The sequence below is a fragment of the Agelaius tricolor genome, unplaced genomic scaffold (assembly GCF_023055355.1).
Source record: "Agelaius tricolor isolate 1412-34295 unplaced genomic scaffold, bAgeTri1.0.p SCAF_3, whole genome shotgun sequence".
In the NCBI taxonomy this organism is placed as follows: Eukaryota; Metazoa; Chordata; class Aves; order Passeriformes; family Icteridae; genus Agelaius; species Agelaius tricolor.
The window spans coordinates 57,210,752-57,230,978 of NW_027269263.1; the positions used below are offsets into that span (position 1 = coordinate 57,210,752).

At 40.7% G+C, this 20,227-nt stretch overlaps 1 protein-coding gene across 2 annotated transcripts in view; it reads left to right on the forward strand.

Moving 5' to 3' along the window:
• The window catches only part of RELN (reelin), a 283,789-nt gene that overhangs the window by 208,588 nt on the left and 54,974 nt on the right, over positions 1-20,227 (forward strand). For both annotated transcript variants that reach the window (XM_071423955.1, XM_071423956.1), the window contains exons 25-32: positions 33-238; positions 2,092-2,263; positions 2,631-2,831; positions 5,406-5,641; positions 9,632-9,789; positions 10,691-10,898; positions 16,280-16,356; positions 18,467-18,625. In XM_071423955.1, the coding sequence (XP_071280056.1) occupies positions 33-238; positions 2,092-2,263; positions 2,631-2,831; positions 5,406-5,641; positions 9,632-9,789; positions 10,691-10,898; positions 16,280-16,356; positions 18,467-18,625 (1,417 nt within the window). The remainder of the gene's footprint in view (positions 1-32; positions 239-2,091; positions 2,264-2,630; positions 2,832-5,405; positions 5,642-9,631; positions 9,790-10,690; positions 10,899-16,279; positions 16,357-18,466; positions 18,626-20,227) is intronic.

Consider the following 20,227-nt stretch of genomic DNA (forward strand, 5'->3'; position numbering starts at 1 on the left):
TTATTATTGTCCCTCTGTTCCTTGTATTGTAGGCTGGAAAAAGACAGTTGGTAAGCTGGGATTTGGACACAACATGGGTGGATTTTGTACAGTTTTACATCCAGATTGGAGGAGAGACTTCTTCATGCAATAAACCTGATAGCAGAGAAGAAGGTGTGCTGCTGCAGTACAGCAATAATGGCGGGATAAATTGGCAGCTACTAGCAGAAATGTATTTCTCTGACTTCAGCAAACCCAGGTATAATTTTGATCTAAATTAAGTAATCCACATCTGCATCAGTTTTTAAAACTATATATTTCTCAACTTATGAAAACATGAATCATAATTCAAATTTATCATGCTTAGAAGTCATCATTATATAGAAACTTTTCCTGACTGGCAGAGTAAACTCGGGTCACTGGGAATGAAAAATGTAATGAAAGTGGGCCTTACAATCTTAAGTAAAATATAAAGTTTCCTATTACCTTCTATGTGAAACATGACTAAAATGCTAATATCTGCAAAGCATTAGCAAGCAAATACAGAACTTGCTGAAAAGAGGTACAGAAATCTTCCATTTCCTCTGACTCTAATTTCAGATCTAATGAACATGTATTAATGTCATATGAACTAAAAGCTCCTTTAAATAAATATTTATGGAGGAGAAGAAATCATGTTCAGCCATTCAAACTTGGTGTCAGATACCTTGTCAGTGAAAATTTAAATTGTATTTGTCTACATGGGTGTTAACATGATTTCTATTACGTGTAGTCCATGTCTTTCAGCATACAAAGATCTGTATAGGAGGCCTGAAATATTTTACCCAAAGAAAACTGCTACATAATCTATTGCATTGTAAGAGAAGGATGTTTTTGTCTACAAATAGGACCAATCAGCAGAAGAGGATGAGAAATTAATTTTGCTAGCATATATCACTTTTACTTCCTGGCATCAGAACATGGATCAGCTGAACAGTTTAATTCAAAGCTAGAGAGCTCAAATCAGTTCCTTATTGTGTTTGGCAATATAATAATAGAGCAGAAAAAACATACATTGTCTTAAAGAGTTTACAAGAAGAACAAAGAAAGCTTCTTGATATGCAGTGCATAAATAGGGATATAGATATATGGGAAAATAGAAAAATAGCATCACAGAATCCTTAAAGTTGGAAAAGGCCTCCAAGATCATGAAATCCAACCTTTGACCCAACATCACCATATCAACTAAATTACAGCACTAAGGTACATATCCAGGGGTTTTTTTGGACAATTTCAGGGATGGTGACTCCTCCAGCTCCCTGGGCTCCCAAGGAGCCCCAGTGCCTGACTACCTTTTCAGCGGAGAAATTCTGCCTGTTGTCCAACCCAAACCGATGGAGCCACATTTCTCTTCACAGAGAAAAGCAAGGCACAATTCTTCCCAAGGATATTTCTGAGATTCACATTCTCTGAACCTCAGAGGAAGGAAAAACAATTCTTACCATTTGCTGTGCCTGTGTTTGTGCAAAAGTAGAGTGCAATATGGAGATTGTTCACCCAAAGTTATGGCGTTTTCTTTCCTTGGCCTATCAGGGCCAAGTGTGTGTGAGTCGGGACTGGCGGGTGACAGTCACAAGATTCAGTGCAGTGGAGTGCTTGTTACATTCAGTTTTGATGTAATGTAATAGAGTATAATAAAGTAATTAATTAGTCTTCTGATATCAATGGAGTCCTCCTCATCATTCTCTCCCCTCATTGGGGTTGCCTGCAAATTCGATAAAATTCCTCTGGCAGAGTTTGAGGCAATGCACTCATGTCCCTGGTTGCCTGGGAGAAGAGGCTGATTCCCCCATCTTACTACAACCTTCTTTCATGTAGTTGTAGAGAGCAACGAGGTCTCTGCTGAGCCACCTTTCCTCCAGACTAAACAACACAAAATTCCTCAGCTGCACCTCATATGAGTTACTCTCTTAGACTCTTCCCCAGCTTCATTGCCCTTCTCTGGACACACAAATTACTGAGGACTTCTACAGATAAGATAGATGCTGACTTTCCTGCTTCTTTTCCCTGTTGAGTGATATGTTTCTCTACAAACTGTGCTCTCTGAAGTTCTGCTCGGTTTGTGTTCCTCAGGTTTGTGTATCTGGAGCTGCCAGCTGCAGCCAAGACCCCCTGCACCAGGTTCCGCTGGTGGCAGCCGGTGTTCTCAGGGGAAGGGTACGACCAGTGGGCCATCGACGACATCATCATCCTGTCAGAGAAGCAGAAGCACATCATTCCTGTCGTTAATCCCACCTTGCCACAGGTAATAAGCAAGAGCCAGCTGTGGGCATCCCCAGGAAACAGGAACTATCCTGTTAGGAGACTTGTTTGAACATAGTTTTCTTGGAAAATACTGGGTCTGTTTAAAGAGACAGCTGCAGTGCTTGCAGCTGCGTCACTGTGTGGGAATTACCTGAGTCTTTGCACAAAATCATCAGGCTCCTAAGCTTTGTGCCAGAGGATATAATGATGTATCTCTGCAAAATGTCAAGACTGAAGTTTTGGCAATAAAATTTTTTTTGAAAACTACAGAAAATAAAAGTTGCAAAATTTGAAAGTTCATCATTTTGGGAATTATTCTGAAGTCGCGGCACAAGGGGATAATACCTCTGGCTTTTCATTTCTAACAGAACTTTTATGAAAAGCCAGCATTTGATTACCCTATGAACCAGATGAGTGTATGGTTGATGCTGGCCAACGAAGGGATGACCAAAAATGAAAGTTTCTGCTCTGCAACCCCCTCTGCCATGCTGTTCGGTAAATCGGATGGAGACCGGTTTGCAGTGACTCGAGATTTAACCCTGAAGCCTGGATATGTCCTGCAGTTCAAGGTATTCCTTAAACATAAATCTGTGCAAGAATATCAGTAAAACTGCCCTTAGCCAATATTTGCAAGGTGCCACTGGGGCCACAGCTCAAACAAAGGTGATAAATTAGACAATTGTGTAAAAAGATGTGAAAAGCACGAGTATGAACCCATACAGAATAAATGCCATCCTGCTTTCTAGAATAGCCAAAACCTTGGTGCTTGAAAGCATTTTTACTCCTCCAGAGAAGTTTAAAGGTTTTTGTTCTTCAGCACATTTCAGAAGTGGGTTGAAGTGCATGTCATTATATTCAAGTCAGTACTAGGAAATGCTACTGCACTGTCAAGCCCAAAAGGATTTACCCCGTCTGGGGGTCTGTGAGTACAAAAGCTCCAGTGTGGTTTGGGTTCACTTTTTGTATTTTAGACTATTTAAGGACTTATAAGCTGCTCTGTACTCCAGTGTGCGTTTTTCATATAATTTACTTTTATTGTGTCAATGAATATAGGCTCCAATTAGCATTTTCTTCTTTAAAGAGCTTACAAAAAATTTCAGTGGTCTGACAATACATCAGAATATAGGCTCCAAAGAAAGTGTATTTGCTTTGACAAGCTCTTGTTTCTGAACCCTAATCAAAATTTTATTGAGTTTATAATGAAATCCCATTGGTGAATTCTGGAAGTTGGTTGCAATGCAATTTTAATGAGCTCCCCACAAATACATGGTCCTTACATAATTGGTGGATACAGACACTGAATAATTTACAAGTGGAATTATTAAAAAGATCAGATGTTTACAGGCAGCTTTTCAAATATAATTCCCACAGTTCTATAAATTGGAAAGTTCGTTAGAAATACTGGGATTTGTAAAATAATCTAATTTCAACTAAAAGATATGCTAATAAGATGCTATACAAACTGAGGGATTTCACTACAATTTTCTTGTGAGCATTGCATGTAGTTTTATACTTTAAACTGTTTAAAACCCAAGGATATCTCAATACATAAATACCATTTAGCCTGGAAGAGAAGCTATTTGCCTCTTCACCACCTTCCTGTACTTCAGTGACTAAATGTCTATTCTCTAGGTTTGATGATCAACTGCAATTAAGAAATTGTCTGGGTTTAAAAAAAATCAATACTTAAAAAATGTTTCATACACCTTCCATCACTGAAGCACTTGACAATGTAACATAACTATACAAAACATGAGAATGTGTCACAGAACAGTGAGTTCTTCTTTATAAAGTCTATTATTTAAAGACCGAATTTATACTTTTTTGGAAAGCTTTTCAGCCTGCACATAAATGTGTTAGTCCTATTTGCATGCTTTCATGAGTGTGTGAAATTTCCATTTTAAATAGCAGACTGGAATAATTTTGCATTGATAAGCTCAAAGACAGTAATTTGTTAGAATTATTTCATTTTACATGAATGATTTTGTTTTACATTTTGCCTTCTACAACTCAAGTAGAATTTCTTCAATAAACTAAGGAAAACTAATATTTTTCTGATAGCTTGAAGAATGAAACTGAAACTTCAAATCAGCAGTTGATTTTGGTCTTGGCTGCATTCTCATTTCACATTTTAATATGCATTTTTTCTTCTTAATCCAACTGTTACTTTGTTCTGGGGCCCAAACTGCAGCACCAACTCCCACACATCTTTCCTGCAAGGCAGTGACAAGGCTGTGGTTAGGGCTAACCTGGCAGTCAGGCTGATCCTCTGGGCACAGTGTGCTGCAGATGGGATGGATCCCAGAGGTTACAGCTCTTTCCATTCCTGGGCATGCAGGTGCCTGCACAGAGTTTGCTGTTTGGGGCTTGCTATGCACAGGGACCCTTGGAAAGTCCTTTGCACCTCTTTGTGTGCTGAACTCAGCAACCTTAATGAAGGACAGTGGGAATTTTTACTGAGAAATGTCATTTTTCCATGTAGGAAGCAGACTCCAAGCAGTCAGCCAGCAGGGTTCAGAGCCAGTGCTCAGAGCATTAAACCTCCCAGCACAAAAAGTCAAAGGTGGTTTGCTGCCAATAAATACTAATAACAGTGCAGTTTCTTCATGTAATCTCTTAGGAAAATTAATCCACAAACACCAGAGCTTTATGTCCAAAAAGGAGACTGAGGAGTCCTTTTAATTTATTCAAATAAAGGGAGAGCCCATGGGGCATTCCCCTGGGATCTCTCAAATTTTTGGAGGATGCAGCCTCCTTTTTTATCCCAATTTCCCAGCTGCATTTCCCTTCTCTCTTCCCCCATTGGCTGAGGTACTTGGGAGGTACAGACTTCCTGATACGCCTGATGCCAAAGATTTCTCTCTAATGTATAACCCTCCCCCTTAATTTTTAATTCTGATGGAATTTAGGGGGTTTTCTTCCACATTGTTTTTTTCATCTTTCAATGTCTAATTTCATTTATCAGCAAACCTAAAGTTTCTTTGTAAAAGCAAACATCTTTTTTCCCATTCATCAATCAGTGGAATCCTTCCCATTGTTTCTTTTATCTCCCAGTGCTAGTTTTGTCCACCAGCAGACCCACAGCTTGTTCGTAAAGACAAACCTGCTATTTCTCTCATCTCTGACTCTCTGCTTCCTTGCAGCTGAACATTGGCTGCACCAACCAGTACAGCAGCTCTGCCCCCGTGCTGCTGCAGTACTCGCACAACGCTGGGCTCTTCTGGTCGCTGGTGAAGGAGGGCTGCTACCCCGCCTCCCCTGGCACCAAGGGCTGTGAGGGCAGCTCCCGGGAGCTCAGCGAGCCCTCCGTGTACCACACCGGGGACTTTGAGGACTGGACAAGAGTCACCATTGTCATCCCCAGGTCGCTCGCAGCCAGGTACGGTGCGGCGTAAACCAGCGATGCCAGTGGGACACGGGGATTACACTATTTAGCTGCTTCTAGAATGGTATATTAGGGAAAAGTTGCAAAGCTGTGTTGTATTGCACTAAATTGTTTGTTTTGTTGTTGTTGTTTTGCACTGGGTTATTACAGATTTGCACAAAGTAGTCTTTATAATGCACTGAATAATTTATGTTGTACCACATGGTTTGTTATTCCCCTGTCCCATCACATGGTTTCTCCCTCACCCACTCCTGTCCCCAGTACCCCCTGGTGCTCTATTCCCTGGTCAGTCCCTCCCCTTGCCCCTCTCTACTGGTATCCCATTGGCCATGGTCCTCCTCCGCCCCCCATTCCCCAGGTATAAACCTCTCCCACCATGAGCCACAAGGCCTCTTCCCACATGGGTTTTTCCATCTGTGGTTATCAAGTCAATAAACAGAGGACATTTGTTCCCATGTGGAGAAGAGTGGTCTTTTGCTTTTGTCTGTGTAAGATCGTGTGGGCTGAGGGTCAATAGCCAGCTGGGTTGGACTTTGAGTTACTCTTGTTATCCCCAGGTCACTCACAGCCAGGTACAGTGCATTGTAAACCAGTGATACCAGTGGGACACAGGGATTAGCTGATTTAGCTGCTTCTAGAATGGTACATTAGGAAACAGTTGCAAAGCTGTGAATAAAAGCAGTGTTAAAATATGGCAGAGCTGGGGGAAATATACTATGCTGCCCAAAGCAGTGAGAATTTTCCATTTTAAAGGTGTCAGATTGGTCTATAATAAATAATTAAATTAAAATGCAGTGAGGAACCCAGCACTTTTTAATTTGACACCAATCCCTTCCTTGTCTTTATCCATGTCAGCTAGGTCAGAGGTACCAGCAAGGGAGTAATAAGTCATATGAATTAAATAAGCCATTTGAACAGGATTAATTTTAGTTACCACTGGGCAAAGAAACCTTAGCAAGGTCTAAGCTGATGCATAATGTGCAGTGTCACTGAAGGCAGCCAGGACAGCCAGAGGCAAAGGAGGGAAGAATGGTGGTTGTGCACATCTGCAAGCACAACCTCAGCACCTGATTCATACAAGTGAGAAAACATCAGATGGTGGAAGACAGAAGCCTTGAAATCAGGAGGGTTATCTCAGTCTTATCTGGATTTGGATGAAGTTCCTCACTCCCCTTACTCTCTATCTTACTCCATCAGTAAAACACCCCATGTGATTTGTTGGATGCACCAGCACTGCCAGCACAACCACCCCACCAGGCCCCTGGCTGTGTTTCCCTGCCTCCTGCTGTCTCTGGGTTTCTGACCCATCCTCCTCCCTCATCCTCAATCCCATTTGAGTGTGTGGCATATTTTGTAGCAGGGGAGCCAGTGCCTCTGCTGCAAGGACTTGAAATAGCAGTGTGTACCATAACAAGTTTGTCTTTTCTTCAGTAATTAGCCAATAACAGGTGCCAAGTTGCACAGATCTGACACCAGCTGATTTGATTTACCCAAAACAAGCAAGCCAGAATCAATAGCAGCAATCTGTTTGGCATTATGTGCAGTAATGTGATCCGGAATAAGAAGCTCATGCTAATAGATTAAAAATTTAAGTATTGTGACTGCAATGAGTGTCTTGGCATGTTGAGACCTGAGTTTGTTGTGGGCCACTTAGGAAATCATGGTTCATGGGTTAACCAGAGGGCATCCCATTTCATTATTTGCTACCAAACATGAACATGATGATCACCCACCTACCAAATCCCAGTGCACAGCAAAAAAGAAAACGCAATAGGTTTATTATTTTTTAGGCAGAGTAGCAAGGAGGATATGAGTTAATCCATTATATTGGCAATGAGATTTTAAATCTGTTCCCCTCTTTGGAGCTCTTGTAAAATTATCAGCATCATAAAAGTTAAAGCCTGGAAATTAATAACCAAAATATTTTTTCTTTAACAAATTTGCTATGCAGTGAGTCAGAGTTGAGGGCAGAGTAGGAGCTTCTTACAAAGTTTATTAAAGAATCCTCCACTGAGTCATGAGGTCAAGAAAGAATCCCACTGCTTTCTAAACTCCTTCTCAGAGGGGAGCCTGGGCGCAGCTGGATCCAATCTTAGCTCTAGACTTTGTCAGTGGTTTATGTCTAAAGGATTATACAGGTGTAAATGAACCTTTACACAAGGTTGTCCTTCAGGATTAAGGATGGCAAACTAGATATATTAATACAAACATGTTTATTTATGATTTATTATGGTAACAATTAGACAAGAAGGTCTTAATCAGAATTATTTACTAGACAGTATTGGAGCCATAGTGACTATTATAATATAGTGCTCTATGAAGCAACATTAAAGCAATTGTATCAAAGCAATTGCATTAAAGCTAGAAAAAATTATTATTTAGTAGAGATTGATGCTACTCACCCATACAATGACTGTGGGCAAATTTCTTGTTCAGCCTCAAAGATTAATCTTTAGGGGCATCCCCACTCAATGGAAGAATCTGTAGCCATTCCAAGAAAGGGTATGTCCATTTGAAAACCCTGCCATTAAAATCTGGGACTAGACTTTTAGAGTATGAACTGATGGACTGTCAATCATATGTCTCTGGGACAGCTGTGTCAGCTCAGCAGCCTTAGACGAGTTATTGGTGATATTGTTTGTTCCTTCATCCGTGTTTTACCAGTCTACCACATCTCCATCTCACTGTCAGGATGTTTAACTTTGGGATTGATGAGTCAGACTGGTTATTTCTGTTTAGAGAGTGGCTTTTTTTTCTTGTATCCAAATAACTTGAAGGTTTTTTACTCAAAAGTGCACAATCCCATCATAAACTCTGCATCGCTGCCATCACTGAGTTCCTTTCAAAAATACTGTAAGAAATGAAGTTCAGGGATTTTGATATGTAATTAGCATTTCAGGTTGGACTGAGTAGTAAAAAGCATCTTCAAAGTCACATTAATCATTCACTGTTGTTGATAAAACCATGTATTTTTTCTTTGCTTCACACTAAAGGATATGGGCCAGAGAAACAGAGGATTTCAAAATTCAGCCAAAAAATCAGAAAGAAATATCCTTAAGCAAGGTTGCATGACAGAAATCCAAGCATCCTATTTGCAAATGGCTAATTTGGGAAAAGGTCCTTTTAATCTCAAGAAAGGAGCAGTAGCTATTGAAGCCAGGAGCAGCAATGGAGGAGTGACTGTGGGTAGGACGGTCGGGACAGATGGAGACGAGAGATCTCTGAAGCCAGGTCTTGGAGCTTGGGTGCAGGGCCCTGCTTGGAGCTGCCAGCCACAGCTCGGAGCAGGCCCCAAAGAGGAGCTCCAAAGAGGAGCTTGAAAGAGAGAGAGAGAGAGAGAGAGAATGAGAGAGAGCAAGAGGAAAAGAGAGAGACGAAAGAGTAAAAGAGGACGAAGTTCTTGTTACAATACTATAAATCTTCTTCTGTGCTGAATATTCTAATTTTCACTAGCTAATTTAGTACAAGATACAAATCCCATAGCAGTTACATACAGCCTATAAGAATCATTACATTACTATACTCTGTTACATTTTAAATCCTAAAAACTACTCTTGGAGCCCCTTCTGCTAAGCTAGTAGGGTCTGCTTTGACCCTTGGACCTGTCTGCAAGCAGAGGGTATTGTCTAATCAAAAGGGGATTACCTTCAGCTGACCATACTATTGTTTTCCAGTTGTTCAGTAACTGAAATGAAGTTCAGGGATTTTGATATGTAATTAGCACTTCAGGTTGGACTGAGCAGTAAAAAGCATCTTCAAAGTCACATTAATCATTCACTGTTGTTGATAAAACCATGTATTTGTTCTTTGCTTCACACTGATGGATATGGGCCAGAGAAAGGCTTGGTATCTCAAAGCTTGCTTCCATTTCAATCTCACTTATAGTTTCCATATTCTCAAAATCTCTTGCCAGGCAATCATATTCATAAGGCTTTCCTGTTTCATCTTCCCCAATGTAGCAATGCTGTTGTTTTGTCCCTGCAGCAAGACCCGATTCCGCTGGATCCAGGAGAGCAGCTCCCACAAGAGCGTGCCTCCCTTCGGCCTGGATGGCGTCTACATCTCGGAGCCTTGCCCCAGCTACTGCAGCGGCCACGGCGACTGCGTCTCGGGGGTCTGCTTCTGCGACCTGGGCTACACAGGTAACACAGCCCTCCTCAGGGGGATTACAGCCAGCACTGGCTGAGCTAAACCTGTAAACCTGACAGCTTGTTTTTCCTCTCCGATATTCCGGAAAAATATATGATGACATATATTGCATGGGCTGCCAAGAGGAATCTTTCTTGTTTTGTTAAATTAAATTCAGCACAGGCAAAGCAGAGCAGCTGAAGGCAGCGGACACCGTTGATGTTTCTGGCAAGCACAATCTTTGAATATCACCATCTGTATGAATGGGAAGGGACTAGCAATAAAAGAGAAAACAAAATAAAATATTATAAACTGAAAAGTCTGCTTAAAAGCCTTTGGATCATCTTCAAAAGAATTGTTGCCATTTTTGAGTCCCCTGGCCATCAGATGGCATGGGACCAGGAGGGAACATATGTTCTGACAGGCCCTTCTGTGGAAAATTCTGCTCACTTGTGGTTTTAGGGGCTTTTACGCTGAAATAGGAAAAAAACCCAAAATGCAAACCCTGTGAAAAAAAAAGATTGACACAACCGGTTGCACACTGCAGTCTTTTCAACCCCCAACCAACAAAGCAATAAGCTAACATCTTTTGTTCAATTTGTTTAAAATTAAATAGAAGGATAATGTTTTTCTGTTAGCAAAAAATGCCTTATCAACATAAAGCTTGGCTGTTTTTCACCCAGTGAAATAAGCCATCTTAGAGTTTAGAGAAAGAGGGCTTATTCTTCCTACAGAAATTTGTAAAGTGGGTTTAAAAAGGTACAATCCAGTCATCAGGGCATTTTCTTAGAAAAGCCTGGTGCTTTGTCACAGATAGATGCAACAGAACCGTGTGCCAGTGCACTGTATTTGACCCTTACTCTGTCCAACACAGTTTCAACAAAGCATCTCCCTCTTTTTTTCTTTTTCTTGAAGCATCACATGGAACCTGTGTGTCTAATGTGCCTAATCACAGTGAGATGTTCGACAGGTTTGAGAGGAAGCTAAGCCCTCTCTGGTACAAGATAACAGGAGGTCAGGTTGGGACAGGCTGTGGTGTGCTCAGCGATGGAAAATCTCTGTACTTCAATGGACCTGGCAAAAGGGAGGCGAGGACTGTTCCCCTGGACACCACAAATATCAGGTCAGTGCTCAGTGCTGCTTCTCAAAATTACCTGTGTATTCATGTTCTCTGTTCTGCCCTGTTGAAAATGTGGATATGAGAAGGTGGGAAATGTTTTTTTTTATGGTAGTCATAACTTTTACAAGAGCTCTGAAAGATAGAAAAAATACATTTTGTTCATTCTGGTGTATTACTTCCCTTTTTTGAAACAGAATACTTAGGTTAGAGACAGGGGAATAGTAGCTTAAAATAAAATATTAACTCACTATCTTTCTGAGAAGATAGTTTGCATTGTATCCTGAGATAGAAGACAGGATCTTGAGAATGCACAAAAGCTAAGACTCTGCCCATAGCTGGGGAGAAAAGCTCCTTTTCCTCTGCCTGTGTTGAATTGCAGGCATGAGGATGGCATAGCAAGGAGCTGTTGTTAGCTTGCCAGATGTTGTGAATTACTCCACTTGTCAGAAGTGCAAAGGAATGGAATGTGAATTGTTTCTGCATAGCCAAGAGGCTAACAAGCCTTCACCTCTCTCCCTGCTGCTACTGAATCCTGCTACATTGGTAGCAATTATCCTCTTCTCTCAAATTGCCTAGCTGATTAATGTAATTAGGATGAACAAAGGACTGTTAATTCTAACCACTATTTAGCTTGGAGTTTGCTGCAGTTTGTCCAGTCTCATGAGAGATTAGGCACCTGAAACCTTGAGCACTCTACAATTTTGGCAGTTAGCTTAATAAAACATATTTCTCCTGACAAATACTGCTCTGAGAGTAATAATGCCATGATTTGCTCCATAATTGAATTTGTGGGATCACTCAGCAAAGACTGGCCAGAGGTTACTGTGATCACTCCAGCTCAGGCAAGCAGGGCTCTGTGGTGTGGGGGCTGCTGGTTTGGGGAAGTCCTCAGCTGCTCCCTGGTACTGCACAGCACTGCACCAGCCACCTTTCTTCTGGCCCCTGCATGTCTGACAAATACCTGTCGTAGTTATGTAATTATGTAAATTAGTTACTAATTAAACTAATTAATTGTTTGACAAATATGCTTTGTACAAGTACATGTTTGCCCTGGAACTCTGGAAGATGTGAGCACTTCTATTCCAGTGTCTTCAAATCCTGTTATTCATCCTGGGAAGCAATACAATGGAAGTAGTCTAGACTACTTCCTCAAGAAGTCTGTATTCAAAACTCTATTTTTGAGTTATTCCTTCTTTCATGAAGAAATCTTTTGTAAAGCCAAGTATTCCCTTTAGTTTTACAATTACTTTGAAACCACTTTTAATGCCAGATATTCATATTTATAGCTTTCCATTTTTGCAAAGTTTGAACCATTTTAAAAGCCAAAAGACATTTTAAAATTCTGAGCAATGCTCTTTCTTGATGATTTTAATAACCATATTCTTGTGCAAAACAGAACCAGTGGTATATCCTGTGTCTTAAATCTGTTCCAAAAACATAAATGTCCAAAGAAACACTTGGTGAGAGCAACTACAATCTCTCTTCTTACCATGTACTCACAGTGTGAGCTGGTCTCCTGCTGGAACTGATTGTTATGTCAAAATAAATCAGCTTTTTATTTATTTTTTTATTTTTGTAAGCATCACAGTGAGCAGGTTAACTCCCTTGAATTATTCAAGCTGGAAGCCACATCCCTGGGCTGTTTGCTAGACAGATCATAGTGGTCATCTCAAACACAAATGGGAGTAACATGGATTTTTTGCTTTCTTCAGTGTGTGCTCAAAGGTAGTAGCCACCTGATGCTGCTTGACCAGAACATGAACTTTTTAGGCTACAACAATTACCCCAGGCTGCTTTTGTGTTCAAAGGGGAGAACAGCTGCTTCAAAAGGGCAACACAACTCATCCTAAAAGAGCAGCTAGCAGAGCCCAGTGCTTTGTCTTCTGCAAACACCTATTTATTTATTTCTTTCATTAACTTTAAGGCAGCCTGTGTTGGCTGTGTATAACTTAGACATTCAGCTTCAGACACCTTGCTCTGAACAGATGCATCCCACTTAAATGTTGGAGGCCATCTGTAACATTAACTCTGTCTTTTTTTTCTAGAAGCAAAGGTACATGAAGTTTGTGAGAGTGTGTAGGGTTAACTGAAAGGCCCATACACTAAAAAGAAAATAATTCCTCAGCCTAGAAATTTTTTTTCACTATTGGAGCTAAAATTAATGTCACTTGAAAGGGGAGATTAAAGGGAAGTACTTTTCCCATTTTGGTATTACTTTTTGCATTCAGAAATGCCTAGCATAGAATTCAGTTATCTTATTAGGGATCATCTTAGCCCCTGCACAGTTATCTTTTATTTTTGCAAGAGTTTTTTGATTGGGGGTTTTGGTGACTGAGTAAACAGCAGGAAAACATGCCTTGAAAGACATACTGTTAGATATGTGGATTGAGGGTTGTGAATAGGAAGGCTGAAACTCCTGCAGTAGATTTTTAAGCTGCTTATTTTTAAGGTTAATAGTGTTTTCCCAGACCATTTAAGATCTTGTTTTGTTAAATCATGCATGGAAGAGCCTGATAGAAAAATTGACAAATGTTACAGGACACTAAATTTTTATTTTCATCCTGAATTCCAGCAGATCTACCTATGCATGTTCCATATCATCAGTTACAGCTTTTTGAATGTGAAGTGTAAATTTAATGTAAGGAATATGCAGACTTTTTCCTTTCTTTTTTTCTTTTTTTTTTAAGTACAAAGACCCTTTTCCCTTTCACCTTTCTCTCCCCAGCACAGCGTGGTCCATGGGGTTGAGATTTGCCAGCCTGAGGTGGGGTGCTGCTCAGGGGAACAGCCCAAGAGGACACCGCCACACCTGGTGTCACACTAAAATCATTTCAAACTAAAGCTTGTGCCTGGGAGCCAATGGCCATAAAAAACTACTCAAATTTTAGTATATACAGCAAGTGGTCTCGTAATCTTAGCTTTGTTTGTCCTATTGCCTCCTTATTCCTTCATATGATTGAGTACACCTTTTTTTCCCAGATATTAGGAGAATGTCACATAGCACTAAGAGAGCTGTAAGTGTCAAAGTTCATTCCACCCAGACCATTTTGTTTGCCCCACACTTCAGAAACTCTGAGTTGAGGAGTCAGGGTTTGGAGTCTCTATTCCTTCCCTCTTGCATGGCCCAACACACCAAGGGCACAATTTCACTGCAGTATTTCCACCCCTCTGACTGACAGTGTGATACATGGATGCATTGTGGTTGCTGATGAGCTGCTGCCTCCCATTTTGATGGCCTGTCCCTTATGACACTCTTAACTATCTGTTCAGTGGGAGCATTTGCACACAGTGCCTACCTGGCATCTAGATAAAAACCATGGAATATCCATATATTTTTTCCAAGTGGTGACATCTGGCTTGTTAGCTGACTTGGCTCCCATCTGCCTTACAGACTCCATTGCTAATGATTTTTGTGCAACCATCCCAGGGAGCTGTTCTGGGTCAGACACTTAGAGATCAGATGGGCTGATTCACCCTTCTGCAGAAAGGGTTTTTGCTCTTTGGTTTTGCTTTTTTAACGATCTTCGCATTTGGCAAGAATAAAAGAATTTGTCACAGGACTGTGAATCTATTCACCTCTGGTGCTTCTGTCTAGAGTTTTACTGCCTGAATACTGCCTCCAACAACAGAGCTGCAGCAAACAAATAGAACTTAGCTGGCTAAATGGTGTGGTACTGTGAGCCTGACTGTCTAGAGCTGTCTGTGGGGTTATCTTAGCAATGAGATTGATGGAGGATATTCTGCCTTGTCCTAGACCCTGTGGGTATACAAAACATCTCAGACAATAGACACAGATTTTGGTAACAGAACTGGAATGCAGCTGGATTTAGAATCTAGATTTAGAGAAGGATTATGATATTGTGTATGTAACAGTGGGTGAGGGAAATTGGAGTCCTGTCTGCATTTTACTGGCTCTGGCTGTAGTGATGTAGCTTGTCTGTGGTTTTACCATAATTACTACAAATTAAGACAAAATCCTCTACAGCAAAAAGAGTTATCCTTGCGGAGAATTATTTGAGTGGCAAAAATGCACCTCAAAATTTATGTTTTAAATAAAAACTTTATCTATGTCAATAGAATTAATGAGGCCTGATTTTCTATCATCCTAATTTAAAAATTGGCCAGGAAGCAAGGAGGAGAATGGCATTGCCAACTTTCAGCATGTAAAATCTCATTGTGGGGTTGAGTCCAGTTTCTCTGCTCTGCTCAGGTGCTGTTTTTGGTGTGCAATGGAGACAACCTTTGAAGAATGTGTAGATTAGGGGGTGATGGCATTCTGAGTCATCTCAATGCTCTTTACCTTAGTTATGACCTAGAATGCCTGAGACATGCAGTGAAATATGGGGAGTGAGCAGCAGGACATTAATTGAAATTAATTGTTGTTATATAGCACAATAGTGTGTATCTAGGAGAAAATGTAAACTACTCTAAAACCACAGAGTCACAATAATAACCACAAGCTCAGCAGGGATACTATGGCATTACTGAAGATTGGGGGGAAAAAAAAAACCCCTAACAATATTTTGGAGCACAAGGATGGAATAGTACTTAATTCAAATATTGCTAAAGAGGGATGTTCCAGACCAATTCTGTCAATAAAACCAGCAATCCTGTCTCAAGGAGTTTTCTGGCATTAGAAGGGCTGCAGAAAGTAGTTTTGGGAAAAATTGAAGACATGGAAATGTGTTCATGCAGAGACTCAGATGCAATGGTTGCCATGGTTTACAGTAGAAAGGAATAAGAGAAGGTAGGGAAGTGATAAAAGCACAGGGCAGGTTGCAAGAAAAGCAGCGCAGGAACATTTTTCTTCACGACTTCATGATGTGAGAACAAGAGAATATTCAATGAAATCATAATGTATAGGTTCAAAATCAAAGGGTTTGCTTCATAAAATATTTGGTGAACTCACTATACTGAAAACTGTTTACAACAAGAATTTAAGAATCTAAAAAGGATTGGTGATTAAGGAGGATATAATAATTTTATTATAATAATTTTATTACAACTCCAATGCTGTATTTTAAAGCTTCACCTAATTTCTGGTTACAATAGGCCAAGGTAAGATCTGATGTAAGGAATAGCTTAGCCTGCTTTGGAGATTTTGCAACTTTTGTGTGAGATGAAGCTGCTAACTTCTCACACTCACTCAGAAACACCTTTATTAGCCACAAGATTAATAAACCACATCACTTTCTTCTGTCTTGGGTCTTTCAGTATTTACCATGCCCATGTTTGGTTTCTCTGGGAATATTGCTTTATCAATAAGCCTGGAATAGGGTTACCTAACTGAAAATGCCATTTGCTAAGAGGTGCAAATTATCCTGACTGATCTTGTGCTATCAGAAGATGATTACATTTCTTTTTTATCCTGTGTTTTTTAAAAGGCTAGTACAATTTTATGTACAACTTGGAAGCAAGAGCGTTGGTAACTCCTGCAACAGACCAAGAGCCAGGAATGAAGGTAAAGCCCATTTTCTTTATTATAAGCCTTTTATATTTTGCATCTTCTGCAGTGTTTTTGCCTTTTGCTGCATTTACAAAATCAAGAAGATTTTTTTTATATATGTAAATAATTTTTTTCATATAAATCAATCATATAAAGAAAGTTATTTACTTTTGGTGGACTTTTCTAGTTATAATTAGTTACAGCAAACCTACTGGTGATCCATCTGTAGGAGTACTGTGGAAGCTGTGATGGTCTAAGACAACATTTACAAAGCAAGGTGTAATAGCTTGTATTAAAATATTTGATAGTGTTGGAAAACAGGTAAATTTACAAGTCCACAGGACTTTTCATAAGGTCTGAAATAAAAGGAATGAAATTCAAGTTCAGGATAAAGTGGGCAAACTCCATTTCTGACCTGAAGAAGAATTGTGTACCTGAGAACTTTTTCATCTTTTCAACTACACCAGTGGGTCTAATAAAAAATTGCCTTCCAAAACAAGCTTATGCATGATTTACCCAAAACACAAGATCATAAAATTGTAGCTGAAAATTTATTTAGTCTGAATAAATTCATCTCTCCCAGATGTCTCCTCTCTTATTTGATCCACATGCTTAAAGTTACTGTGGTGGAGGACTGATACTTGTGTTTGGGAAGGATCAGCATTCTGGGAGCAGATTATGTTCTAGTTGCATGAAGTCAGACCACTGACATGAGAGATGAGAAAATTTAATTTTCCTCTCAATATAAAGCATTTAACATCAGTGGATTGTGTCCTGATATTTGGCATTTACATTGACTCACTCACTGAGGAGAGCTGTCATCTTGCAGCACAGATTACACCAAGGGTTTGATTCTCCACTCATTTGCACCAATATAAGACACTAAAAAAAATCTGTTATCTTTGAACATACATCAATATAAAAGAGTTTTAAGAGAAGAAATATACACAGGTGCTTCTTTCTTGTATTATCCCTTTTGATGAGCTCTGCTGGGCTTCTGTTGTGTCGTAGTTGCCATACTGTATGCATGATACAAAGAGTATCTTAAATTTTCTAAATATTTTGATAATTAATTTCCAAGGATGCTGTGAGCTTGCATACATAGCAGGAGGATTGTAATCCCAGCTATCAGAATTATAACTTAGTCTTTCACACAAACTGCAAGGATACCAACATGAAATAAATACTGTGTTAAAGAAAATCATATTATTCCTATCATTTTGGCATATGGCATGATTATTAGTTCCCCTGAGGATGTAAAAGATTTGATCCTTTGAGTTTGGTGAAAACAGCCAAGATGGCATGTGGCAGCTGGTGACCCAGGTCACCTTTGTGTTGGGACCCAGGAAATTCCTCTGGCTGTCCTGGAGGACTTGAGATCCTTGCAAGGGGCTCAGAGACCTTGGCACAGAGTCAAAGAAACCTGTGCCTTGGCTTTTAGTCCATGGAAACAATTACCAACTTTGTGTGAAGATTTACAAGCCACAAGAGTTTGAGTAGAATGATAGTCAATTTGTCACAGGCTGAAAAGGTAGAACTTTGGGGTTTTGGAATGGGGGTTCAAGAGGCAAGATGGAGGAATCTGGGTGTGTCCTGTCCTTCTTCTTCTCCTTCTTCTTGTCCTCCATCTTCTGCTGTGATGGTGGCACTTTTTGATTGGTTTAGAGTAGAGACAGACTGTCTAACATGGGGAATAGGTATTGGGAAATTATTGTAAATAAAGTACACGTAGTTTGTAGTATAAAAAGTTAACATCACCCCAAGGGTGGGCAGAGTGCCACAACCCAACCTGCTGGACAGATCTCAGAAAAAGAATGTAATAGGTAAGAGAAAATAAACAACCTTGAAAAGCAGAACTGACGACTCTCAACTTCTGTTGTGGGGCTGGGAAAAAAAAGCCTTTCTAATACCTTGGGAGTCATCTCAACCAGATAAACCCAGGACCTCTGCAGTAGAACTTTGTGCACAAAAAGCTCCTGGACCAGGAGTTGCCTAAAGGGTGGGGCACGTGTCACATGCCTGGGTGCCAGGTGGGAGTTGGCAGCTCCAGAGCACAGGGTGAGCTGCCCCCTCCCTCTTTGCTCTGCACAGTCTCACTAACTGCTCTTCCTCATTTTTAATCCAGGGCTGGTTGTTCAGTACACAAATGACAACGGCATCACCTGGAGTTTGCTGCGGGAGCTGGACTTCATGTCGTACCTGGAGCCCCAGGTGGTCTCCATTGACTTACCCCGGGAGGCCAAGACCCCTGCCACCGCCTTCCGCTGGTGGCAGCCACAGCATGGTAAGCAGGGACAGCCCAAAACCTCATTGAGCAGCTTTACACATCCCACATGTCAGTGCTACTCAGTATAGACATGTTGGGCAGAAACCTCAGCTCGTGAAAAACACAGTATTTTGAACAGTTGGATGTTGTAAGAGCATATTTGGGCTTTCCTGAGTCACTCTATGGCCATGATTTTCTTTTATAGCACCAAACTGATGAGTGGGCTTAAGAGTAAAATTGTTTAAGAGCTAAGTTTAAACCAAAGATTCTGAGATGACAGGAGGGAGGAGGAGGAAAAAATTACATTTTAAAAAAGCCTAAATAAGATCAAAGCTTTTACCTGAGTATAGGGTGACCTGGGATGCCAAATGGCTTACACTCTTTGTCTCATTTTTTTTCTGTTTTGGAAGTGTAGGCATAACTTGGCCTTGAATCTGCCTACCTGGTGGCCATGGTACCTCCCATTTCACTATTTTAATATCTCCACACTCCAGAACAGGACCCCCTCCTCCCACCATTTCTAGTGTCCCAGAGCCCAGCTCCCCTGCCCCTGCAAAACCACTCAGCCACTTCCCACATTCCTACAGCCACTGTGAGAGCTCCCACCTCACACAGGAGCACATTACCGCTACTAAAAGGGTCCTGATTAAGTCTTACCTTTGCACAAGGCAGCAGCTCCTGGATCTGCAGGAAATATAGGCAATCTTCAAAAATATAGCAAAGTACATTTCAACAGCAATTCCTTGGGTAGCAAAGCACATAGCTTACATTCAGGTAATTATGGTATGCAGCTTCTTAGACATCATTTATCAATTTGATGGCTGATTTTGTTTCATACATTTTCTTGTATGTGCTGGACTTAATTGTCCTCACTAGGTGAGAGAATAGACAAGACAAGAGGGATGTGATTTAGTTAAGAAGACAGTTCCTTTGCTAAGCAATGACCGGTGCACCACAGACCATCACTCTGTGATCATTTGCATTGGTGAGTGGTGCAATGTCCAACCTGTTGCTCCCTACACCTGCCTTGATGGCACCTGGATGACATCTGTCCCTGCTGAGGGTCATCACTCTTAAGGCCACTGATGGCAGCCCTGTGGCTCCCAGTATAAACAAGGTTTTATGACTGGAAGTTGAAATATCACCTTCCACACTGGCACCTACACCAGACAACCAGTTCTGGTCAGAGATGTTAGTTCCTTCATGGACTATCCTCTGTCTGCCATTCCTCAGTGCAGAGTGGCCCATCAGCCATGACCCATGTTCCTCTTGGTAGCAAGGCAAAAGTTCTGGCACATTGCTGCAAGCTCACAATTTATTGTAAAGGCTTTCCTTGCTCTCCTGTGAGGGCAGCAATTGTGCAATAAGATGTTCTTTTCAGCATGCCAGTAGAAAGGTGAATTGAAATGAAGGCCAAAGAAATGGGCTGGAGATGATGAAAATTAAATGCCTGTAGGCTGGAGAGCAAGAGAAGAGAGATTTCCAGGAAGGAGAACAGCACTTCGCTAAATATTATCTGTATGCAGAGCCTTCAGCATTTTCCTTCATGTTCTATTTGCTTTCGTACAAAAGCTATTTTGGGAAATAGACAGAGGCCTTTCCAATTTAGCTGTGGGGAAT